This window comes from Varanus komodoensis, unplaced genomic scaffold, assembly GCF_004798865.1.
Source record: "Varanus komodoensis strain SLA01 unplaced genomic scaffold, ASM479886v1 scaffold38, whole genome shotgun sequence".
Lineage (NCBI taxonomy): Eukaryota > Metazoa > Chordata > Lepidosauria > Squamata > Varanidae > Varanus > Varanus komodoensis.
The window spans coordinates 1,514,436-1,536,727 of NW_025335909.1; the positions used below are offsets into that span (position 1 = coordinate 1,514,436).

The following is a 22,292-nucleotide window of genomic DNA, read 5'->3' on the forward strand; positions in this document are numbered from 1 at the left end:
GCGACTCATTAGCTGCGGCTCGTCCGAGTTTTCGCATGGCCGGTCAGTGCGCTGCCAAGGATATAGATATATATTTATTTGGACTGGCTGTGAGTTTTAATACATTTGTTTTTATTAACACAAGATTTTAGCTTTGAGTTTTCTTATGGAAAATTGAAATTTAATATCTAAGATTTAGCAAGGAGATGTTCTCATTAAAAGACTGAGATTCTTCTTAATGTTGTGCTGTCCCCCTGGCCTATTTGAATCTGCAGCATCATATGCAGTTGTTTTTTTTCTAGACTAAAACCTCAATATTCAGGTTTTATTGCAGTGTTGTGTTAAAAATAAGTGGGTTTTGGGTTGCAGTTTGCGCACTCGGTCTCTAAAAGGTTCGCCATCACTGTTCTAGGCCACCCCTGGAAGGCAAGAAAGACATCTGAGGCGCATGTTCTGCACATCAGGTCTGGTCTGCCCTTCCATTCGCAAGGGAGAGGGAACATTTCAACAGCAATAGCAGCTTTTCTGCTTCTTACTCTTAGCCCCGCACGTACTTTGACAACTGTAACTTAAAACCAGAAGATGGTTCATGTGGACTGGGAGTGGGTTTTTTCTTCTTTTCTGCTTATTAGGAGAAAAAGTCTCTCTTTTGCCCAGGGTTAATAGCATTCCTGGGTGGATAAAGGTGGCCGTGAGGAAACACGCCCAGCTCCCTCTGAGCATTCAGAACGCGTTTTAAAATGTTTCTGGCAAATTGGCAGAAGAAGGGCTTGTAGCTCATAATTGGTGATTTAAATGCAATCGAGAACAAATAAATGCCTTTTTAGATCTTATTATTCACAGATTGAATGCTTCAAGACAAAATTATTCTTTTGGGGACCAGCCAAGCATAAACATGTATTAAGTCTTCATGTTAATCATAAACCTCAAAAGCGCTGCGGCTGGCAGGGTTACCGGTCTGAGGCTAATTAATAAATAAATGAAAGCTTGCAGGGATGTCATGGAATCTCTGACTTCAGGGTGTGTGTGTGTGTTTATTTATTTATTTGTTTGATGTGTATGCTGCCCCATTAGCCATAAGTCTCTCTGGAAGGCTCACAACATGTTTACCTCCATGTCTGTGACATGGAGTCCATGTCTGTGAACCGCAAAACCAATCCTCTGGCTTGGCAGGATGGGAGTTGTAACCCAACCCACCTGGACAGTACCGGGCTAGAGAGGGATAAACCAGAAGACACCACATCCTGCAGTTTCCTGCTGGCAATTAGGAACATCAGAGAAATCCACAAGGGACTCACATGATTTGTGGATGTCTCCAATTCTGCAGCAGACCAACTTTCTCAGGTTCCACAAAGTCCATGGGGCTGGCGGACTAATTTCTGTTATTTTGTGTATCTTTCCACAAATGTAAGAGGCAGAAAAGCAGACAAAATAAAAAACCACTGATCAAAAATGCACAAACTATAGATGCAAGCACAAACATGGGTGTCATGGGGAACACGTGTGTCTTTTCGCATGTCAGTGCCAATTCATGCACTTTCCGGAGCGCAAATCTCCACGTGCAAATTTACACAAATGTGGATGAATATCTTTGTGCTAATTCTGGGTGAGCCAATCGACAGTGCAAAAGTCACCTGAAAAGCCCAAAATTGCTGAGGAGCAGGGATCTTTTCAAGCATCTCTAACACAGATCAAATCACCTACCTCTTCCAGGTTCTTCCATGCGGTGGCCAGCAGCCACCGTCCCTCGGCCACCTCCAAGAGTGATCCCTTGCAGAAGCCGACGTTCCCGGTGCAAAGCGAGTCCGTTACAGAGTTCCTTCCTTCAGCTAAGTCCCACAAGCAGACATGTTGGTCTCGGCCCTGGCTTAGGTGATTAAAAACACAATCCGTCATACAGCAAAAGTGCCCTATCCAAACATCAGTTTGTTCTCTCTCTCCCCCCCACCCCCATTATCCAGTTTCATTGCAGATCCCCAGTGGAGCATCAGGCACCTATATAAACAATGCCCTGATATATCCAGGCATCTGATTATCCAAACAGAGTTGCCAGCTTCCTGGCAATTGAGATAACATGAACTGGTCTCACATTTCCTTCTTTACATGTCCAAGGGGGATCTGGAATTCGGTTATTGTTTTATCTCTACCAGATTAATTAAATTATCAGACGGATTACTGAGAGAGCACTCTGAACATTAAAGTGCCCCATGTGGGCCACACAAATGCTAATTATTAATTTGAGGGAAAGGGGAGAGGACATGCCTTCCGACTTAGACCTTGAACCTTGGCTGGGAGTCTGCGCAGAATGATGATCCACATGTTGGCTACGGGCTGGGGAGATCCAGCTTCTAGTCCCCACTCAGCCATGAAACTCACTGGGAAACTTTGGGCCAGTCACCCCTCTCAGCCTAGCCTCCCTCAAAAGGTTGTGAGGATGAAATGAAGCGGAGGAGGAGGAGGACCACCATGTAAACCACCTTGGGTTTCTTGCAAGAGGTGAAGAAATGGGATATTAATATGATAACAACAACAACAACAACTTTAAAAACAGGCACACCTGGAGAACCAGGTTATGAAAGGCTACCATAGATGATCCATGATACTCAGAATGCAGTGATGGCCACCAACTTGGAACAGCTGGAAAAGCCAGTTGGATAAATTCATGGAGGATCAATGGCTCTTCTTTGTGGTAGCTACATGCTACCTCTGGCATGGGGTTTGACCCAGCATGGCTAATCCTGTGCGCTTAAGGCATGACCTCAGAACTATCTTCAGGGCACAGGTATGCTTGCAAGGAAGGGAGGAATGAGGAAGCCAGAGATCGCCGCTGCCTGAAAAAGCTTCACTTTCGATTCATAGCTAAATGATGAATGTCTCAAGCAGCAACAGTAGCTGTGAGAGCAACAGGTGTTCTACTCATAGCAAACTCCTCCTCGGGGCAGAATCAAGGCTTGGGGGATACTTGCAACCAAAACACTGTAATCACACTGTAATCAGAATTCGTGGTCTTGACTGCAGAAACCAAGGTCTTGATTAATTCCAATACAAATGGGTTACGATCTGTGATCCCTAAACTAACATGCAGATCAGAAACTTGATGATCTGTTGCATTTTTGGCCGTCCCCTTTAAGGTACAGAGGCAACGCTTCACAGGAATTTGGGATGGCTGTGCCATCTCAGGCAAAAGAGTACTATTGTCAAACAGACTTCTGGATGAGAAAACCGGAAGCACCAAAAAGGCACTCCACCCTCCCAGAAAGTAATTGCACACCAAGATAAACTGCGGCAACAAAAACACTGGCGATATATTGACACAGAGTAATTAGAAAAAAACAAACAGTGATAACGATCGGAAGCTCAATTAACACCACAGAAGATGGGACTGAGATGCTGAAATCAAAAACATGAAAATACATGAAGCCCATTAGCGAGAAGAGCAAAATCTGCATGCCAACACAGGTGTGGAGATGGACTGGAAAACCCATTGATGCAAACCGGGTCTTGCTTCGCATTCTGAAAAGCATGGCTTCCTGAACAAACCCCAAGTTAGATGCCGAGGCCCAGATGCAGAAGTAGATTTTGGATCAGACCAAGGTCCACCGAGTCCAGCTTCTGCTCCCACGGTGGCCAAGTGGCTTTCAACCGAAAACCTTCAAGCAAGACATGGGTGCAACCGCCCCCACACCCATGATCCCCGGCAACTGATAGACATCGGCACGCTTCACTGGATATCGGAGGGAGCACAGAGCCAAGCACGCTAGTAGCCAGTATCTGTGTGTCTCCCTCCCCCCATGAATTTGCCTGATCCTCTTTTAAATCGGTCCAAATTGGTGGCCATCATGATGTCCCGAGGTAGTTAGTTCCGTAGACGGATGAGGTGCTCTGTAACAAAGCGCATCATTTTACGTGTCCCAAATCTCCCACTCATCAGCCTCATGGGATAGCTACAAATGCATGGTGGGATTGAATGACAGTGAATCTTCCTCCTCCTCCAGCATCCAAATCATGCTTTCCTGTTTTCCGTAGGATCCCCACATTGGGGTGGTCAGGAAGGGCCCAGAAGAGTGAAAAAAGAGGCCAGCACGCCTATAGGAACTGATTCCCTAACACAGCCCTCCCCAGATGCACAGGACTGCAAACCTGGACATCACCAGCATGCTGGCAGAGGATGATGGTAGTTGTAGTCCAATATGACTAGAGGGTCCCAGGCTATGGAAGGCTACCCTAAAGTCTCAACTCAGTCAATAGGCTGTTTTATACCACTTTGTTTATTTATTACCTTTATACATCTGCCTGTTGGGCATACTGTTTGACTATATATATACATAGAATCAGAAACAGGATAATTATATAATTCAATTATTATGTCGTTATTTGTTTTTCGGCACCAGGCTAAGACCTTTTTATTTAAACAATATTTTAACAACCTTTAATATTAACTATAGGTTTTAATTTGCAGCCGGAATGAATCACATTTTTAATTTGCATAATTTGCATTTTTTGTACCATGTTTGCTTATTTAGGTAAGCCGCTCCGAGGCGTTAAGCGATGGGACGGCATACAAAAACTCTAAATAAATAAAATAAATAATATAATATAATATAATTACAACCTGATAGATTCAGTGTAGTCTAGCATACAGAGGTTGCATGGAGGCTTGGAAGATCCGGGTTCTAGTCAAAGTTTGACTTGGGGCCACTCTAGGACTCTCCAGCTAAACTACCTCACAGGGCTGTTGTGCAATTAAAATGGAGAGGAAAAGGGCTGTGGAAGCCTCCTTGGGTTCCTTGCAGGAGGAAGAAAGGCAGGATGTACATGTAATTAATTAAATATGTGATACATTTTACTTACTATTTATTATATTTATATCGAATCTTTTTCCCTCTTTTTCAAAGAACTCAAAGCAGTTCACAACATTCTCCTTCCCCTGCTCTCTTATTTTGCAAATAAATACATACATGCATATTTTATATTATATGTTTTTCGGTGCCAGGTCAAGACCTTTTTATTTAATCAATATTTTAATATGTTTTAATGCTGAATTCTATTGTTGTATTTTATTAATTTGCAGCCAGAGTGGATTGTCAATTTATCTATGTTGCAAGCCGTCCAGAGACGCAAGTAATTCGACGGCATACTAATTTTATAAATAAATAATAAATAATAATAAATATTTTGGGAAGAGAAACATGGCTAAAAAGAGCATGCATTAGAAAGTTCAGGAAGAAAGATAACTGGAAGCCTGAACAGTTTCTGAAATGATACTTCCTTCACTGCACAGTACATGTGAGGTGAAAACCCTGTAATTAAGTTAACAACTCAAATTTAGCTCTAGTCTTTTGGGTGTGAATTGTGGTTATGCAGACGACAACAAATATCAATGCTAATCAGGTTGGCTACAGAAGATGTCTTTTCGTGATAAACATGTCAAAACATCCCCAAGTCCTACCACCGCTTTGGCAATCCGCTCCTGCAGAAGGCAGGGTGTTTTGTCTGTCAAAACAACCAGGAGTCCTGAGATACCCGGAAGGCAAACACTGTGGCAGGAGGTTTCCTGGACCCGACCAGCGCCCACATGGGCTTCTGCACGAGACGTTAAACTTGGTACAAATGGCCGCAAGTCTGGATGTGTGTGGGGATGCTGAGGGGGTCTGCGTGCACGGGGACAGGGGGAGCTTGCATCCCTCTCTCTCTCTCTCTCTCTCATACACACACACTGCAAACGGGGAGGCCTTGAAATGCATGAGGTAGAAGTAGTTTTGCAATGTTTCCTCGAACAACAACATGTTGCCTCATTCTAAGTTACGGTCCATAGGTCCATCTATCGCAGGGATGGGCGACTTTGCCATTTCTGCAACCCAGAATCTCCCATGGACAGCAGTCCACAGGTTGTCCCCAAACAGCAGCAATAACAGCAACAATAATATACCATCTTAGGCAGAAATGACATCTAGAGCACCACAGAGCATCTGAGGTGTCAGGTTTGGCTTGTTTGCAGGAAAGGATGCTGAAGAAATCTCCAACCGGCTCAGGCGAGTTTGAATTTCTAGGATTCTGCTGCAGAGTGGCTTTTTCCAAGTTGCACAGACTCCACAGACTCGCAGAGCCCTCGTAAATTTTATACAAGTCATAGAAATAATACATAAAATAGGCCAGAATTGCACATTTCTCTGATAGACTAAAGCATGATTTTTTTTCATGCATTCGCATAGTCAGGGGGAAGTCCTGTATTTTTGGGAATGCAAATTTGTGCAAAAGTGTACAAGCACCTGTACACATCAGTGAGAGGTTAACGGAATGCAAGCCACCTGACAAATCATGAAACATAAACAGAATGGATTTAGATTTGCAAGTTACATTTGATTTTCTTAACATTTTGTAGTGTTACAAATACCATTTTTTCTTTAGTTTAAAAAAACACTTGAAAAGCACATCGCAAATGTATGTGTGTGGGTGGGGGTGGGGGTGTTTATGGGCTGCATATTACCTCTGATCTAGTCCAGTATTGCCTACTTTGACTGGCAGGCTGGAATATGGGTCACAAGAACCCCTCTCAAATGGAGTTTAATCCTTGCGGTTACAGAGGTTCAACTTTATGCCAACAGCAGTCTTGTCTGAAGTCTGTATGCCAGAAGTACCTGGATTTCCAGAATTTCAGTGGGAAGTCCCTTACAAATCTATTATAAATCCAATAAAATACCAATTATGTTTGCATCACTCACCTAAGAATTGCCTCTCTTCTGTTGGGGAACGTTTTCACCCAGTAGACTGATTTTCCACCATGTCCATCCAACGTTCTATCTACTCTGCGTGTCTTCAAATTCCAGATATGGATCAGCCCATTAGCAGATCTAAATAAAAAAGTGTGGGAGAGGAGAGTGGAGAGGAAAACAAATGGCCATTGCTTCATGTACTGGGGGTTCAAGTGTGACAACTTTGTGATTTATTCCATGAAAATCCAAATGACTGCTCTCCCCTAAAAAATCTTTGTGAAAATGAATATCTGCATTCATGTGCCTTGCTTTCTTCTGGTTGTCAAAGAACTTGGAAGAGCATATATGCATTACCATTACCCTATCTTTTGATTTGCAAATGCACAAGGCAACAATATTCCTAAATCCACAGTCTCAAATGATACACAAGGATCAAGAGAACGACCAACAGCAGCCAATGAAATAACAAAATCCAGCAGATGTCCTGCTAGGCTGACATGGAAGTTCTTGGCATCAAGAAACATTTTGCAAATTGAGAGGTGATGGCTAGTGTGCAGCAGAGGATTCTGAGTAGAATGAAGCACAGAATGCTTCCTCGGGACTGAGCAGACCCGTATTCAGGATACTCCTGGCCAGAGGAAATGCCTTGCCATCAACCTGTGCCTCAGAGGATACATTTCAGACAGAGCTGCCATCTCCCCAGCCTCACAGAAGCCTCTAGCTACAAAATCAGTGGATGAACCCTTAATATTTCATTTGCTTCCTCCAAGTTCAGAGCTGGCCGTGCTCTAGGTCTCGTCAACCAACTTAAGGCCTCAGGTGGCTTTGACACCCTGCTGAGACAACATCCTCCTACTGCAATAGTTGAAAATTCTAGAACCCACTTGGAGGTCTCCACACTCCTGTTTTCTTTTAACTGCCCTTGGATGTTACCAGCTTCTTCTGAGAATCTTAGGGGACCACAGAAAAGCAACACCCTTGCTTAGCTCCCACGAGGCAGCCGGGGTGGAATGAAATGGACCTCTTTAGTGAGCCCCTCAGTCTTAGAGAAGACCCTACCCACCTCTTACCTGGGGAACCATGGAGCGAGACTGCCAACGTTTATGTGAGAGAAGGGGCAGATCTGTGTGAGGGATGGGGCTTCTTGGGCATTCTGCCCCCAGATGGTTCAGGGCTTTAAAAAGTGTGTAGCAGGGGTTAAAATAATGCAATAAATCAAACTTAGTAATGAGTGGGCAAACACGGCAGCGAAAGAGTAGCCAAATGAAAGGAGTCCCCATCTCTGCTTGCAGTTTCTGAACCTTAATCACACCTCCAAGTTCAAGTCTGCAGCCCTAAATCTATATTAGCTATGTGAGTTATTTTATATTTCCAGATATATTTCATTGCATCAACGTGCTATCCTTGTTAGAGCATTGGAGTGGGACTTGGGAAAGCAGGTTCAAGTCACCACTGCGTCATGAAGCTCATTGGGTGAATGTCGGCTGGTCACTTCCTCACACCCTAACCTACCTTACGGGGTCGTTGTAGGTAACCAAGACTTCGAACGCGACCATTCCACATGGCAGCGTTCTGCTGCAGGCCCTGCATTTCGTATTATTCTGATCTCATCTACAAAGATTGTTAAAGAGCAGCTAATCATAGCTGGCGTTCTCAGTAGAAAATACTCTATGGCCAGCGAGCTCAGATACACTTGACTTTGCACGTAATAACAGTGGCAAGGATTGCACATGCGCAATGTTGGAGAAATGAAGAGCTACTGGCTGAAGATTTGATCTCGAACAAGATCTTGGACTGTGCAGAAATGGATAGACTGACTTGATCTCTTCAGGAAAAAGAAGATACAGTTTACTACCAAACATGGGACTTTTTCTATCAATGGCTACAGAATCGGAACTCTATTTTGGGCTGAAATACATAGCATTTGTAGAGAGAAATAAGACAGTATGTTTGAAGTCTTTGGAATAATTATTTGTTTAGTGAGTAGAAAACAATAAAACTTTGAAACCTAACTAGAAAATGCTCTATGGGTTGATTCTAATGACAGCCCTATTTAGGACAGACCAATGAAATTAATGGGGCTTAAGTCTGACCGGTACAGGATACAAACTGATTGCACACTTTCCTAGATTGGTTCACACAGCAGCATATACACTCTTTAAGTGCCTGAAATGCCTTACCGTCCTTCTCAAACTCACCCGGAGAAAAGCATGGGGAATTCCGGCTCTGGATCTCTGCAGTGAAAGCACAATGTATTGACTGCATCATTTGCTCCCCGTAGAATGTACTGTGGATCTGGAGGAGGGAGGGCCATCGTGGATTTGAAACTCCTAGAAGGAAAAACATGGTCACAAGGAAGCACAAATCACACAAAGTTCTTGGTCTCTGGATGGAGAAATAAGCAGCTACTGACTTTCATGGTCTTAGGTAAGCTCCAAACAGTCCTGTGAATTAAGGGCTGATGGGCTTGGGCTTTTACCTGCCTTTCCCAGCAACTTTTTAGGTAATTGTAAAGAACTGCTTATTTTTCAATTGATAACATTATACAATCTGTAATTTAAACCTACTTTGAAAATGTGCAGCATGGATTTTTTAAACACATATTGGTTTTCAAAGCTCTTCACAACAATATCAGATAATAAACAAAAATTAATTCTTTAAAAAAAAAACCCAACAGACGGGACTTCAAAAACCAAGGCTCAGTGGGTTTATTTATTTATTTTTGCATCGATAAACTGCTCGCATAGCCCTTCGGGGCTCCCTGGGTGGTGTGCAAGACGCTCGTGGAACTCTGGTGAGACTGATAAAGAATAATCCGTCTTGCTTGAGAAATAATTCCACAAGCTTGTGCCTCTCCTGAAAAAATGGTCCCGCATTTCCACACCTCTGACTGAGGAGCAACATGCAGCTGGTTCTCCGGCAGGGAATCAAGAGTGCAGGCAGGTCCGTACAAGAAGAAGTCATCCATGCAGTTAATATGTACCCAACAAAATACATTTAATACAACGTGATATGTATGGGTACTGGTGAAAAGTCCTAGCTGAATTGGCCCAAAACCTACTGCTAGCAGATGAACTACAGTAATGTTTCTGAGGCCCACTGTTGGCATCCTGCCACTGGAAGGCAGCGAGTCGTGTTCCAGCATGGGATGGGCAACTAAGGAAGGCACAGGGGCCATGTGTGGCGTAGTGGTGAAGAGCACGGGACTGGGACTCAGACGGTCCGGGTTCGAGTCCCCGCTCAGCCACGGAGCCAACTTTGGGCCAGTCACAGACTCTCAGCCCAACCTACCGCACAGGTTTGTTATTGTGGGGATACAATGGAGGAGGAGAATGATGTAAGCTGCCTTGAGCCCTTTGTAGGAAAGAGGCAGGATATACATCGCAAAATAAATCAAAAATAAAAATGTGGTAGGAAAAATAAATACATGAAACGTGGCAGGTTGGGTCACTTGGTAGTGCTGAAAGGGTTAATTTAGCCAGTTTGCGAGCTAAAGTTGACCCCTTGACTGCCCCTTAGCAGCTATGGAGTGCTGACAGGGTCAGAAACGACATTTCTCCATTTTAATGGTCTGTAGCCAGTACCAAGTATTATTTTGTTTTTAAATATTTTTAACTTGAGGGTGGGGGGAAGATGTGGGCCACGAGCCATGTGGTACCCTCCACTGCTCTAGCGCATGAACTGCCACACATTTAAAACATCCGTCAACTAGGTCATTAAGAGAACCGTTAGGTCACAAATCGATCCCCTTGTTCAAAAATATTTCAATATGTCCTCAAAGCACAGCTTTTTTCCAGATGTCTTCGTATGCCACGATTTGATCTGGAATGGTTTCCCTAAGTGTTTACAGTTATATTTATTGAACATTCTTAAAGATTTTTCCAAATAAAATGCGTGGTTGTCCTCCAGCATTGTGCCTTTTATTTCGGTGGCCTTGCTACCATTTTGCTCAAGAGTCGAGACGCCATCACAATGGACACGAACCACTATGGATCTGCCCAAGAAGTTGGAGTTCGCTTTTCATGCCATGAGAGATGCAGACATTTTAAAAAGTGAAGGCCAATGATCTCTCTCTCTCTCTCATTCTCTCTCTCTCTCCCCCTCCCCCCCCCCCCCCCCGGTACTAGCCAAATAATCAAAAAAGGAGGCTATCAAACCAAAGAAGTTCTCAATCCAACCATGTTCAAAATGATACAAGTCTTCAAATGGGTGAGAATTATATTTGGTTCCTTTTTCTTTTATGAGAACTCATAAAATCCTATCTCCTCCTGCAGGAAGGGAGGGGAGGGCAGGGGAGGGCAGGGAAGGGAAGGGGAGGGCAGGGGAGGGACCTAAGATCAAGCGTATTAAGAGGAATGCAGGAGCCTGTCATATGATCTAGGCTGGACGTGGCTGTCCAAGATTTCAGACAAGGAATTTCTGCAGCCCGAAATGGAGATGCCAGGGACCGATCCTGGGTCTCCCGCCGGGTCACACCCCCTCACGTAAATGTGCAGGGATGGTGCAAAACTGTACATTCAACCACACGAATACATTTCCTGGTGGTGGCCCCCCATTTATGGAATAACCTCTCTGCTGTGTCCCGGCTGGCACGAAATTTATATCTTTTTGGTGTTAGGTTAAGATGGCCCTCTTTTCTGCAGGTTTAAACAAGGGGCCTGCAGAGGGGGCGATCACCAGGTGTCTGGCAGAGTCTCTCTCTTTTTTCTTTTTCCCTCTCTACTCTTTTGTTATTCCTTGTTATTGTCCATTTTTATTATTGCTTTTCAGCGGTTTTAAATTTGCTCCCTCTGATTTTATGGTATTTTTACTGTACTTTGTTTTTATGGACTGCGTAAACTGCCCAGAGAGCAACACACACACACACACACACACACACACACACACACACACCTATATATTCAACCACAGTAACACTTAATAAGGGTTACCACTTCTTTTTCCCCGGACCCAAAACAAAACAAAACCGCCACCGTTTCTTCACAGCAGAAGGCATGTAAAGGTCCTTACCATGCTGAGAAGAGCTGTGCCTACTGAATTTGGTTGGTGCAGATGGGTGAAACTTTCATCCATACTTGAAAAGGACTTGACAAAATCCACATACTTCTTCATGAAGAAAGAACTAGAAGATTCCCCCCCCCCCAAAACTGAATGTAGGAGAATGTGAAACTAACTGATTCATCTATCATTAGGTAAGACACATCGATTTTCTCCAGGATTTATTTGAAACAATTATGCTTGGGATCACAGTGTCACATCATGGAAAGTTAAGATGATTTTCAACCCAAATCCTAGTTTAGAGGTTTCGCTTCCTTTCTCCCCCTCTGTTTTACAGTCACAGTGAGGTCCTGGGATTTATAATGCATCGAATCTCCAAATTCCAACATGATCTGCATTGTGGAACAAATTTTATGAGCTATCCCGCTGTTTGCACACAACAGGATAACAAATCCAACATTCATCACTGTAATCCACTTTGGGAGTCAACTGATGTTCATTTCTTTGCTGTTTTGCTTTTACCCATTTAATTGGATTCGTTTTTCACTTTTTGATACAGTACAAACAATAAACCCTTCCCTTTTAGGTTTTGCCCTCTCCTCTTGATCTCATTTAAAGAGCACAGGTCTGTCTGTCTGTCTGTCTGTCTCTCTCTCTCGCGCGCGCTCACACATACAGAAATCACTAAGCAAAAAACTTGAAAAAACAGTATACACTAAATAAACAAAATTAAAGGCTTTTCCATCAGTGTATTTCAGTCCTGCACAGGTTTCTTGGTGGGTGACATGATGCTGCACATCAGTGAAGAAAATTGTCTTGATTGATTATAATATATTTGTTTTTCATGATTTGGTGCAATTTGGTGTTTTTCATAATTTGGTGCCTTTTCAAAGGCAGCAGATTGTGCCCTAAATTAAAGAATTCTAATTCCACGACTTTGCAAACATTCCCAGAAGAAGAATACCTGTTCATGGAATTGCCATACTAGAACGGAATTTTTCATTCGGGCCTGCATATTTTGGATTTTATTGGTTTTCTGCAGCTGTAGAACCATACGCTTAAGCATTTATGTGGCTTCACTAAGCCATGTAGCTTGCCCAGGTCCCACTGGCCGAACATGTCCTCCACATGGACATCTTCTACCCTGACTGGCTGCTTCAGGAACATTTTACATCCCCCATCACTTCTGAGTCAGTTGTCCCCCTTGGCACCCTCTGTGATAGGCTTCATCTTTACAAATAATGCCATGCAAAAATTCATGCTGAGCATGCAAAACCCTCTTTAATGGCACTACCTTGCAAATCTCTCTCTCTCTCTCTCTCTCTCTCTCTCTCTCTCTCTCTCTCTCTCTCACACACACACACACACACACACACGTACGTACGTACGTACGTACGTACGTACGACGTACGTATATAGGTATGTAAGTAAATACAAATATGCCTCGGCCCACAGTCTTCCTGGTTTTGTACCGTGCCTCTAAAGCTGGATTCCGCGAGACACGCTGGGGATCTGCCTTTTCTGCGAAGGAACAATTCTGAAGAGAAAGCCAAAATGAAGCAGAATTCCCAGAGGCAATCCAAAATTATGAGGCCTGATTTAACAGGGCTGCCCCCTGCCCAACTCCACATCACCTCCTCCTCCTTTTCCTAATTACTGACACAGAAGAATTTTGCTGATGACAGGCACTCTGGGTGCATGAATCTGGGGTTATTTCGCTGGCATAAAACTGAGGCTCCAAATATGCATCTTTACCAGGACCCCAAGCCTGGGCTTCTCAGATGTTCGGCACACATCAGGGAGGGGGAGGAATAACTGCAGCTTTGCTCCAAAGCCATCGATATATATAACGCTGAAAAGATGCTTTCTTGCTCTTATGAATACAATAGGAAAGCCTATTTGGCTTTGGGGGGGGGGGGGGACTTTTTTGTTACAGTATAGCAGAAACATAATCTTTTTGTTGCTTTCAAGCTGGGCTTGAAAAACAAAACACTGATCCTTGATGAAGGTCCTTGCAGTACCTCAGGCCCAAGCAAGCCAGCAAATATCTTTTATTGTGTTCTTAGAATTCCAAAGTTGTTTATTTCACCATCAATTACCAAAAACCCTTTGTTTTCTAATTCGTCATAGTCCTTCAAAAGAAAAGGTAAAAGGAAAGGGCTATTTAAGGTAATCTTTCTGACATCTGCCCCCCCCCCCAAAAAAAAAAAGATTCCTGAAGCCTTAAACATAATTGTTTCCCACAGGAAAAAAAATCCAGCAGAATCCAGCAATTCCCTTGTTCTCACTCCTATCACTTGCATTTCCATCACACACAGAACCCAAAACAACATTACAAGTAAAACCATACCGTTCCCTCCCTTCCCTTCCCTGCCCAGCCCAGCCCAGCCCCTGATAATCCCAATTACAGAGCCTAGTCCAAAAATAAGAATTTCTATTCACCTTTGGAGTAAGTCAAGGGATGGTGCCCAAGGAAAAAAAAAATTGTCAGGTATACCAGAAATAAATCTCTTTAGGTACATCTGGCAAACCAACTGGGGGACTCAAACCAGCAGGTGTGCAACCATAATTATGGCTGCAAAGGCATTTGACACATCCAGGTGTGCTGTTGCTCCGATATATGAAATCCCTGTTATTCTTTGGAAATTCCGAGCCTGCCAGGTGCCATTCTTGCGAAGGAAAGCAAGATTAAAGAATTAGCTGATCTTCAAAGTGCTGATGCAGGCAGGCGTATGTGTCACACACAAGCTTGCTCCCATTCTTCAGGTTCTTCATAGCACAACCATATGTGTGTCTACCCAGAAGTTCCCATTTATTTCAGAAGGGTTAACCCATCGGTAAGTGGACATAGGGTGGCCGACTTCATTGCCAAAGCACGTCTTACAGCTGGGCCTCTATACAGAAGTTTGGTGCGGCATTTGCATTAAACTGTGCGGCCGTCCTTGCAAAATATATAACCCACCGTCATCTCTGCCGCAAAAAGGGATGGAGAAGGAAGAGGGGCATCTTCCCCACAGCTCCCTCTGGTTTAAGTCTCCTTCTTACACCGCAACTTTTTTCGGCTTCCTCCTGTACTGATAACTATTCTTGGGAGTCTGATCCTAGTTCTATGCCTTTCTTTGCTGAGAATCTATTCATTTTGACTCTTGGTCTAGCAGGCTTATTTCTGCTGTACATGCCCCATTCCTGCACTAGAAGGAACAGGAGGAGGAACAGTTCAAAAACAAATGGCAGCTGCTTTTACAAGTGATAATTATGTCCTGTCTTGCTTCCATCACGGAACTCAGAGCAGCTTTGCAAAAGAGGTTCTAAGAAGGTCCCCCTCCCAACACTGACCGGATAGCCAAAACTGGTTGCTTCAGACCATGTTTCCCCCCATCATTCATCTTTCTAGGTAAAAGCTGACTAGCAATTACATGCAAGCATCATGTTATAGCTGAACTCACCTAAAACTGCTTAAAAACAAACAAAATTAATGTAATTTTGTAACGTAACTCATGCAGCAATAAAAGTTATTTTGTTTAAAACATTAGCGGTGCTTGGTTCAGGAGACTCACAAAAGGGTCCAACACTGTTTGTTGCCCTTGGAGGCAATGCACACAGGAGAGAGTTGATTTTTATCATCAGTCTATATGATAATTTTTGCTTTCTATATTTTTGTCATCACTTCTGCCTTGATGGACCTTTTTTTTCCCTTTACACACACACTGAAATAATAAATTCTGCCAGCACTTGCCATTTTAGACAGACGCTAGACAGACTTTAATGACCAGATCTTCTGCTCATTAAATCCTCATTAACTCCACCTACTAGGGAAGACTCAGGGCTGGAAGCAATTAAACACATATGCATACCATTTATCTTGTCTGCATTTAAGACCAGAGTAAAAGAGATACGCTTAAATCTGTCTACACATAGCCTGAGCCAAACAGAGCAAACCTGGTTGACACTGACAACGATAGCTTCCGAAGCCATGGTTCGCCAAGCTATTCCATGCCAAGGTGGTTCAGAGGTTAGGAATAACCATCATTTGCCTAATCAGGATGTCACAGCCAGAACCTGGAAACACACGATGAAACTGACAAGCTAGCAGAGGAACTGCATTGTGGGAAAAGATGGAAGACCATTCCGGTGTGGAATGGCCACGCTTCCCTCATTTCTGGGCCTTTTTTCTGTAGCCATTTTTTTCTTCATTCCTCTCCACTGAGGCCTGGGTTTGTTGTTCAACTGTGTTCATGATATTTAGATTCCTATGAGAAACCTGTTAATTAATTTTATTTTTGATAGCCTTGGGTATAATCTGAATGTCAGCTCAGACTTGGAAAGGTAACCCACTCTCTGTCGGCCATACTTCAGCTGTTACCCAAATACTGGGCTTGAATTAGGCGGCCCTGAGCAGCGCCTTAACCAACTTAAGCAGAAAGTGCTGCTTTCTACCATACTGGCCTGGCATGGGAATGTCCAAGAAGCAAAGGCAACTATCACTCAAGATTCTTCCCCAGTTAGTTTTGTGGAAAACATTAGCTTGGTCTAGTTTAGCAAGTGCAATTATGACACATGCTTTAAAAAAGCCTACATAAGGTTCAGGAATATTAGAACCGCAATACAGATCTAGCTTCTATGTTCTGTCCAAGACGCCCGATGGCAGCAGTGTAAATGTACCTACCTGGCCATTATAATTGCTTCTCTAGCATCTGCTCACAAAGCATCTTTACTTGAAAGTGTGCTTATTGTCTCTGGATCCAGAAAAAGGAATGAAAGAAAAGAAGGGGGAAAACGAAAAAACAGAAAAACAAAGGGAAAGAGGAAAGGAACCAATGTCACTGAAAGATCATGTACAGGCCCACAAAATGCTCGACAGCTGGGAAGTTTGTATGAATTAACCTAAGAAATCTGACAGAAGCAAACAAACTATTTCAAGTTATTATCAGCCACCTCTCTCCCATGCACACTCACCACCAACAGCCAACCCCCTCTAAAATTCGGAGTATTTTGCACAGAGTAAATTGTGCCCCGTAAGATCATGCTGTATCAAATGTGACTTTTGGAAAAGCTGGAATCTGAGCTGGGCCCTGGAAGATCATTTCCAAATGCTCCCATCTGTGTGCTGTGGAAGTTCACTGTAAGTATTTTCCGTATGAAAACACATTCAGCAAAGGAGCAAAACCAGGAGTGATGGTGATTATTTTTAGGATACCAAGCTAGCATATGGATCTCGTTGCCATTTATATATTTTAGTCACTGGAAGAAAAAAAAAGCTATTCATCAATATGGACATCCCATATATTAACATAAGCATTCATCATTCTAATGCTCCCGGTGTGTCACACTGATAATTTTTTTTCAGTCTTTCACTCCTGACACATTTGCCTTCAGCTATCAGCCGGCTGACCTTTCCAGACAAAGTTAAAACATTCTGTGCACTGAAAAACTCCTTAGAAAAAGCGCTGAAGGCAGCCCGATAGCACAGAAGGATGTTTCTATCCAAAAACAGAGGCACTGAATCCTTTACTTGGTCCCCGGTTTGAAATACGTATCAAAATGCAGCATGAAAACAGGTGAAGCTGGGCAGGCCTGATTTTTCATACATAAGTTCAACTTTGTTGATGATTTTTTTTTGGGGGGGGGAGAGGTGAATAGAAATGCAGCTGTTCTAATTTATAAAGCTATAAATCCTCCGATAAAATGCAGCGATGAAACTGAAGAAAGCCTAAACAAACCCCATAATAATTTAATTCCAAAGGAATAGGGCTTGTTGGCATGGCTTGTTCTCCTTTCCCAAGGTTAATCGCACTACGAACATAATGCACAGAAAGCCCAACCAGGCAGGTCCCAGCTGGGAAATGGTCCAGCCAAGCAGCTCAAACATGCTCCACTCGTGCAGCAGAAGGCTCCTCGTCTCTCTCTCATACTAGGGCCGTGTGCCACCCAACAAATGCAGCTGACAAGGGACGGCATGGCAGAAAAGGGCAACCCAAATAATTGGGGGGGGGGTTAGGAAAGGCTACAACATTTGGGGCTCTTTAGCTAAGAATGGAGGAGCCTCTTGGTATGGAGGATGCATGATCGAAGTGTATAAAGTTATGCGTGGTGTGGAGAAAATGGATTGGGGGAAGGTTTTCTCCCACTTTCATCTCATAATCCCAGAACCCAATGGGGCCATCCTAAGATGAGTGATGTGATGTTCAGGGCAGATGGAAGGAAGGAGGGCTCTTCCTCACGCAGCAGAGAGTTCAGCTGTGGAATTTGCTACCGCAAGATGTAACGAGAGCCGCCAACATGGGTGGCTTGCAAAGGAGAGTCAACACATTCATGGAGGAGGTGGTAATCAATGGGTCATAGTCATGAGGGTTACACTTTTCCTCCAGAATCAGAGGAGAGGCCTTATGGGGAACATGGCCAGAAGGTGCTGACATGCTCGCATCCTGCCTGTGGGCTTCCAATAGGCAGCTGGTTAGCCAGTGCGTGAACAGAACGTAGGACTAGACAGAGTGAGCTGTGGCTGTTGGGGGTACAGAAGTTAAATAAATAGACTCAGGCAGGCAGGCCGGCCTGTGGTCCCATCCATCAGGGGTCTTCTTAGCTTTTAATTTCATTTATGGAATTCTCTGAGGTAGGAGATAACAGGGACGGCCCTCTGAAGGGATTCCTCTCAGGGGCAGGGCTTGGTGGCTAACCCAGAGCATCCCTGGGAGCTTCTGCAGGCCAGAGGTCAGTTCTGGCCCATAGACAGGGAGTTCTGCACCCCCCCTCCCCATATATAGCACCACACAGTTTGTTGTTTTTAAGCTTATGGCTTTCCCCTCCAAAATTAGCCTCTGTCTTCTTATGCCTGCTGTTACATCTGCCACTTTTGATTTTTTGCGAAAGAGGTTTTGTTATTCTAAAGCATATTTTACCATTGCCCTCTCCCTGCAGCTTTAGCGATCGTTCTGGAGCGAAATGCAGAAAATAAATATGGCTAAGAAAACGTGCCATCCCACTCACTGTATATGCAGAAACTGCAAGGGTTCAGACTGCCAGTATATGGCACGGCTTGGGTTGACCCAAATAAGTACCTTTGACCCCTCAAATGAGAACCGTGTGGATGTGCCCTAGCAGGCGTTCACAGGAGAACGCCCAATCTCCTTGAAAAATCAAAGAATGCAAAACTGCACAAGCGTAAAGTGGAGAAGGGCCGTGTGTGGATCCACCTCACAATGGTCAGGCTCATAAGTCAATTTGGGTCTGCACACTTGATAAATCACGGAACTCTAGCAGAAAATTGGTAAGCCCGGGACCACGGAAAAGAAGTGGGGGTTGTCAGCCTTTCCCGTTCAGCCGTGCAGAGTCATCTGTCAGCCAGAGATCAGTCAGCCCGGCCCCCTTAATTATGGGTGCAGCAACATCAGGTACAAACTTTGTGTACCCAACAGCAAGATGGAGTTAAAAACATCCTTAGATAGCACAGGTTTAATTAAACACCTTCCAGACATTTTAGGAGACGTTTCCTGAAATCATCTCCTTGGAGAGGTTTTCTCATCCTCTCCCCCTTTTAATAAAAAGGGAGAAAACAGCAGAAGCAGTACTATATCAAGTTGTTACAATATCTGAAATTAATCGGGCCAAAGCTGCAATTAAGGACTGCATAATTTTCAGCAATCTAAAGCTACACTTCATTTGGAGACTAATTAATCCTAGACAAATATTTTTCCCATGACAAACCATTTTTTTATGATTGCTCGATTTATTCCCTTCTAATTACACTTTAATTAACCCAGCTTTAGTACAACATTATCGCAGGTTTTGGCACCCAACCAGGGGAAGATGGTAAGCGGATTGAAATTCAGTTGCACAAGAGCTCGGCTCACAGAATACCACTTTCAACACCCTGCTTATTTATTAGTCTGTTCTGTTACTTTCCTTTCCCTCCCACAGGACATAATACTTGATAGACATCTCGCATCGTTCTCTTCTTCTGAAAAGCAAAGAATGTCGCAAAAAGCATTTTTAAAATTTCAAATGGGAACCATGCGTACTTCTCCAGAAGAGGACGGGGCGTGAAGTATGTGTGCCATTGCAAATACTGCGGGTGACCCAAGGGTCAACATTCTGTCCAGTGGAAACAACGTTAGCTAGACACTGAGAGCCAGTGTGGTGTAGTGGTTAAGAGCACGGGACTCGGACTCAGACAATCTGGGTTCGAGTCCCCTCGCGGCCACAGAGCCCAATGGGTGACTTTGGGCCAGTCACAGACTCTCAACCCAACCTACCTCACAGGGTGGTTGTTGTGGGGATAAGATGGAGGAGGAGCATGATGTAAGCTGCCTTGAGCCCTTTGTAGGAAAAAGGCAGGATATAAATCGAAAAATAAATAAATAATAAATAGACTAGAGGCAGCTTCAGGTCAAAGATCTCTGAACCACAGTGTTGAGAAGTCTTATCAATAAAAGTCATCTTTATTCCAGAAGGCCCCATGGGCTAATATCCACACTTTATTGTAACCCCAAATGACTTTTTCATGGCCCTTACACATGAGAAGTCAACACTCCATCATGGTGCTGCAGCCCTTCTCCAAACCATCAAGCAGGGTTGAAAGGCTCGCTGGATCAGACGAAGGGCACACCCAGCCCAGTCTGTGACTCACACAGCAGCCGACAAGCTGCCCATGGGAAACTCACACACAGGATATGGGTGCAATAGCACCTTCCTGCCCACGCCCCCCAGAGATCAATGGACCCAGGCATACTCTCTTCGATACCAGATATGTATAGCCATCAGAGCCCGGAACCATTGATGACCTTCCCCTCCACAATTGTGTCTAATCCCTTTTTAAAGCTATGCAGAAGGATGTCCATCTCTGAATCACATGCCAGTGGACTCCATAATTTAACTACAATCTGCAGGTAAGTCCTTCCTTTCAGCTGTCTTGAATCCCCCACCAATCACCTTTGCTGGATGAGCCCACTGGTTTCCAGGATTATTGGAGAAGGCCCAGCAAGTGCACCTTGCATAATTGCACAGCTCTATCCTGTTTCCCCTTTCTTACCTTTTTTTTTTAAGGTAAACAAGCTCAGCTATTGTATGCTTTCCTCCTAGGTGAGTTTTATTTATTAATTTATTGTATTTATATCCTTCCTTCCTTCCTTCCTTCCTTCCTTCCTTCCAAGGAACTTGAGGTAGCTTACATCATTCTCTTCCTCCTCTCAATCTTGTCCTCACAACCACAACCCTGTGATGTAGGGTGGGCTGGGACTTGGCGACTGGCTGAACGTCACCCAGTTAGATCCATAGCTATGTGGGGACTAGTACACTGGATCTCCTGAGTCCCAGTCCCACACCCTTAAGCACTATACCACACTGCCTCTAACTGGTGGGTTGACCCAACTAGGCATCCGTCTGATTTGAGAATCTGTAGCAAGACTTGGAAGCTGCTGTTCACCAAATATTGTCAGATCCAGATGTGCAAAGCTGAGAAAGATTCACCTAAGATGACACACAGCTGACAAATGAGCTTTTACCAAGTATCAGCTCTGTGGGTGAAGATTTCCACAACCAGCAGCTGCCAGTAAAGTATATTAAGTATACTTTACTTAATAAAAATATTTTGCCCTTCAGAGCACTGACTATCTCCTGGGCACCAAGTGGTGAACAATGCCACCTAAATCCATTTCAAATCTAGGCTGCGCCAAAGCCACATCTGGAAAAGCCAAAGGGAGCGCCTTATAGGGAAGGCCACCGACATTTATAGGGAAGGCCACTGTCAAAAGCACCGAGTCTGAGTGTTTGGCCGGCAATAAGGCACAGCTTGCATTCCTGAGCCCACGCAGGTGCCAAGTCTTCCTATCCAGGGTAAAGGATCGGGAAATGTTATGTCTGCACCAGCCACAAAAGGAGGCACCATGAAACTAAGAGTGGTTTGTCATCACCCGGATTTCGCAGTATGTGAACTTGAACCACCGGCCTTTGAATACGCTTCGAAAAGGCCCCTTATTGTGCTCTGCGGTCAGGCTGGCAGGAACTGAAGCGTCAGTCTTTCATCAGATAATCAGATCATGTCCGTATTCCAACCAAATTTATTAAGGACTTTTACCAGCGCTATTAGCTCAAACCAGAAAATCTAGATCAAAGTAGGACCACGTTTACCGCACAATGAAACCGTTATAAATGTTTAAACATGAGTCAGACCCCCTCCATTGTTGCAACGGATTAATAATTGACATCCACGTCTCCTTTATCCCAACACGCTACCCTACGTTGCTGCAGCTCATGGGGTCAAGATTGGCGAGAGAAGCAGCACTGGCTAAGGTGGGGAGCACCTTCTACGTGCTCAGGTTGTTCTAGCTGACTGGTGTGTTCTTGAAATAATGGGCTTCAGAAATAGGACCTCACCGAACAAAGATGGACCTGGCAAGAAGCTGGAACCCAGCAGGAGAACACATGCTCTGGATGCCAAAGGTTCCAGGTTCGAACTTCGGGTTCCCCAGGTAGGGCTAGAACATCTGCCTGAAGCACTGCAGGACTTCCAACAGACCATGACAACAATACTCGGCTGGGTGGACCCAGGGTTTGACTCGGCTGCCTGGGTACTTCTAAGCCAACATATTTGTGTTGCAATCTTTA

General features: G+C 44.1%; 1 protein-coding gene across 8 annotated transcripts in view; it reads right to left on the reverse strand.

The window, feature by feature from the left end:
- The window catches only part of GNB1L (G protein subunit beta 1 like), a 56,199-nt gene that overhangs the window by 13,186 nt on the left and 20,721 nt on the right, over positions 1-22,292 (reverse strand). For 4 of the 8 annotated variants that reach the window (XM_044440900.1, XM_044440895.1, XM_044440896.1 and 1 more), the window contains exons 3-6: positions 16,357-16,426; positions 8,891-9,022; positions 6,702-6,830; positions 1,684-1,846 (exon numbers count right to left, since the gene is read on the reverse strand). In XM_044440900.1, the coding sequence (XP_044296835.1) occupies positions 1,684-1,846; positions 6,702-6,830; positions 8,891-9,022; positions 16,357-16,364 (432 nt within the window). In that variant the 5' untranslated portion in view covers positions 16,365-16,426. The remainder of the gene's footprint in view (positions 1-1,683; positions 1,847-6,701; positions 6,831-8,890; positions 9,023-16,356; positions 16,427-22,292) is intronic. The other 4 variants (XM_044440898.1, XM_044440902.1, XM_044440903.1 and 1 more) reach the window with 1 other exon arrangement.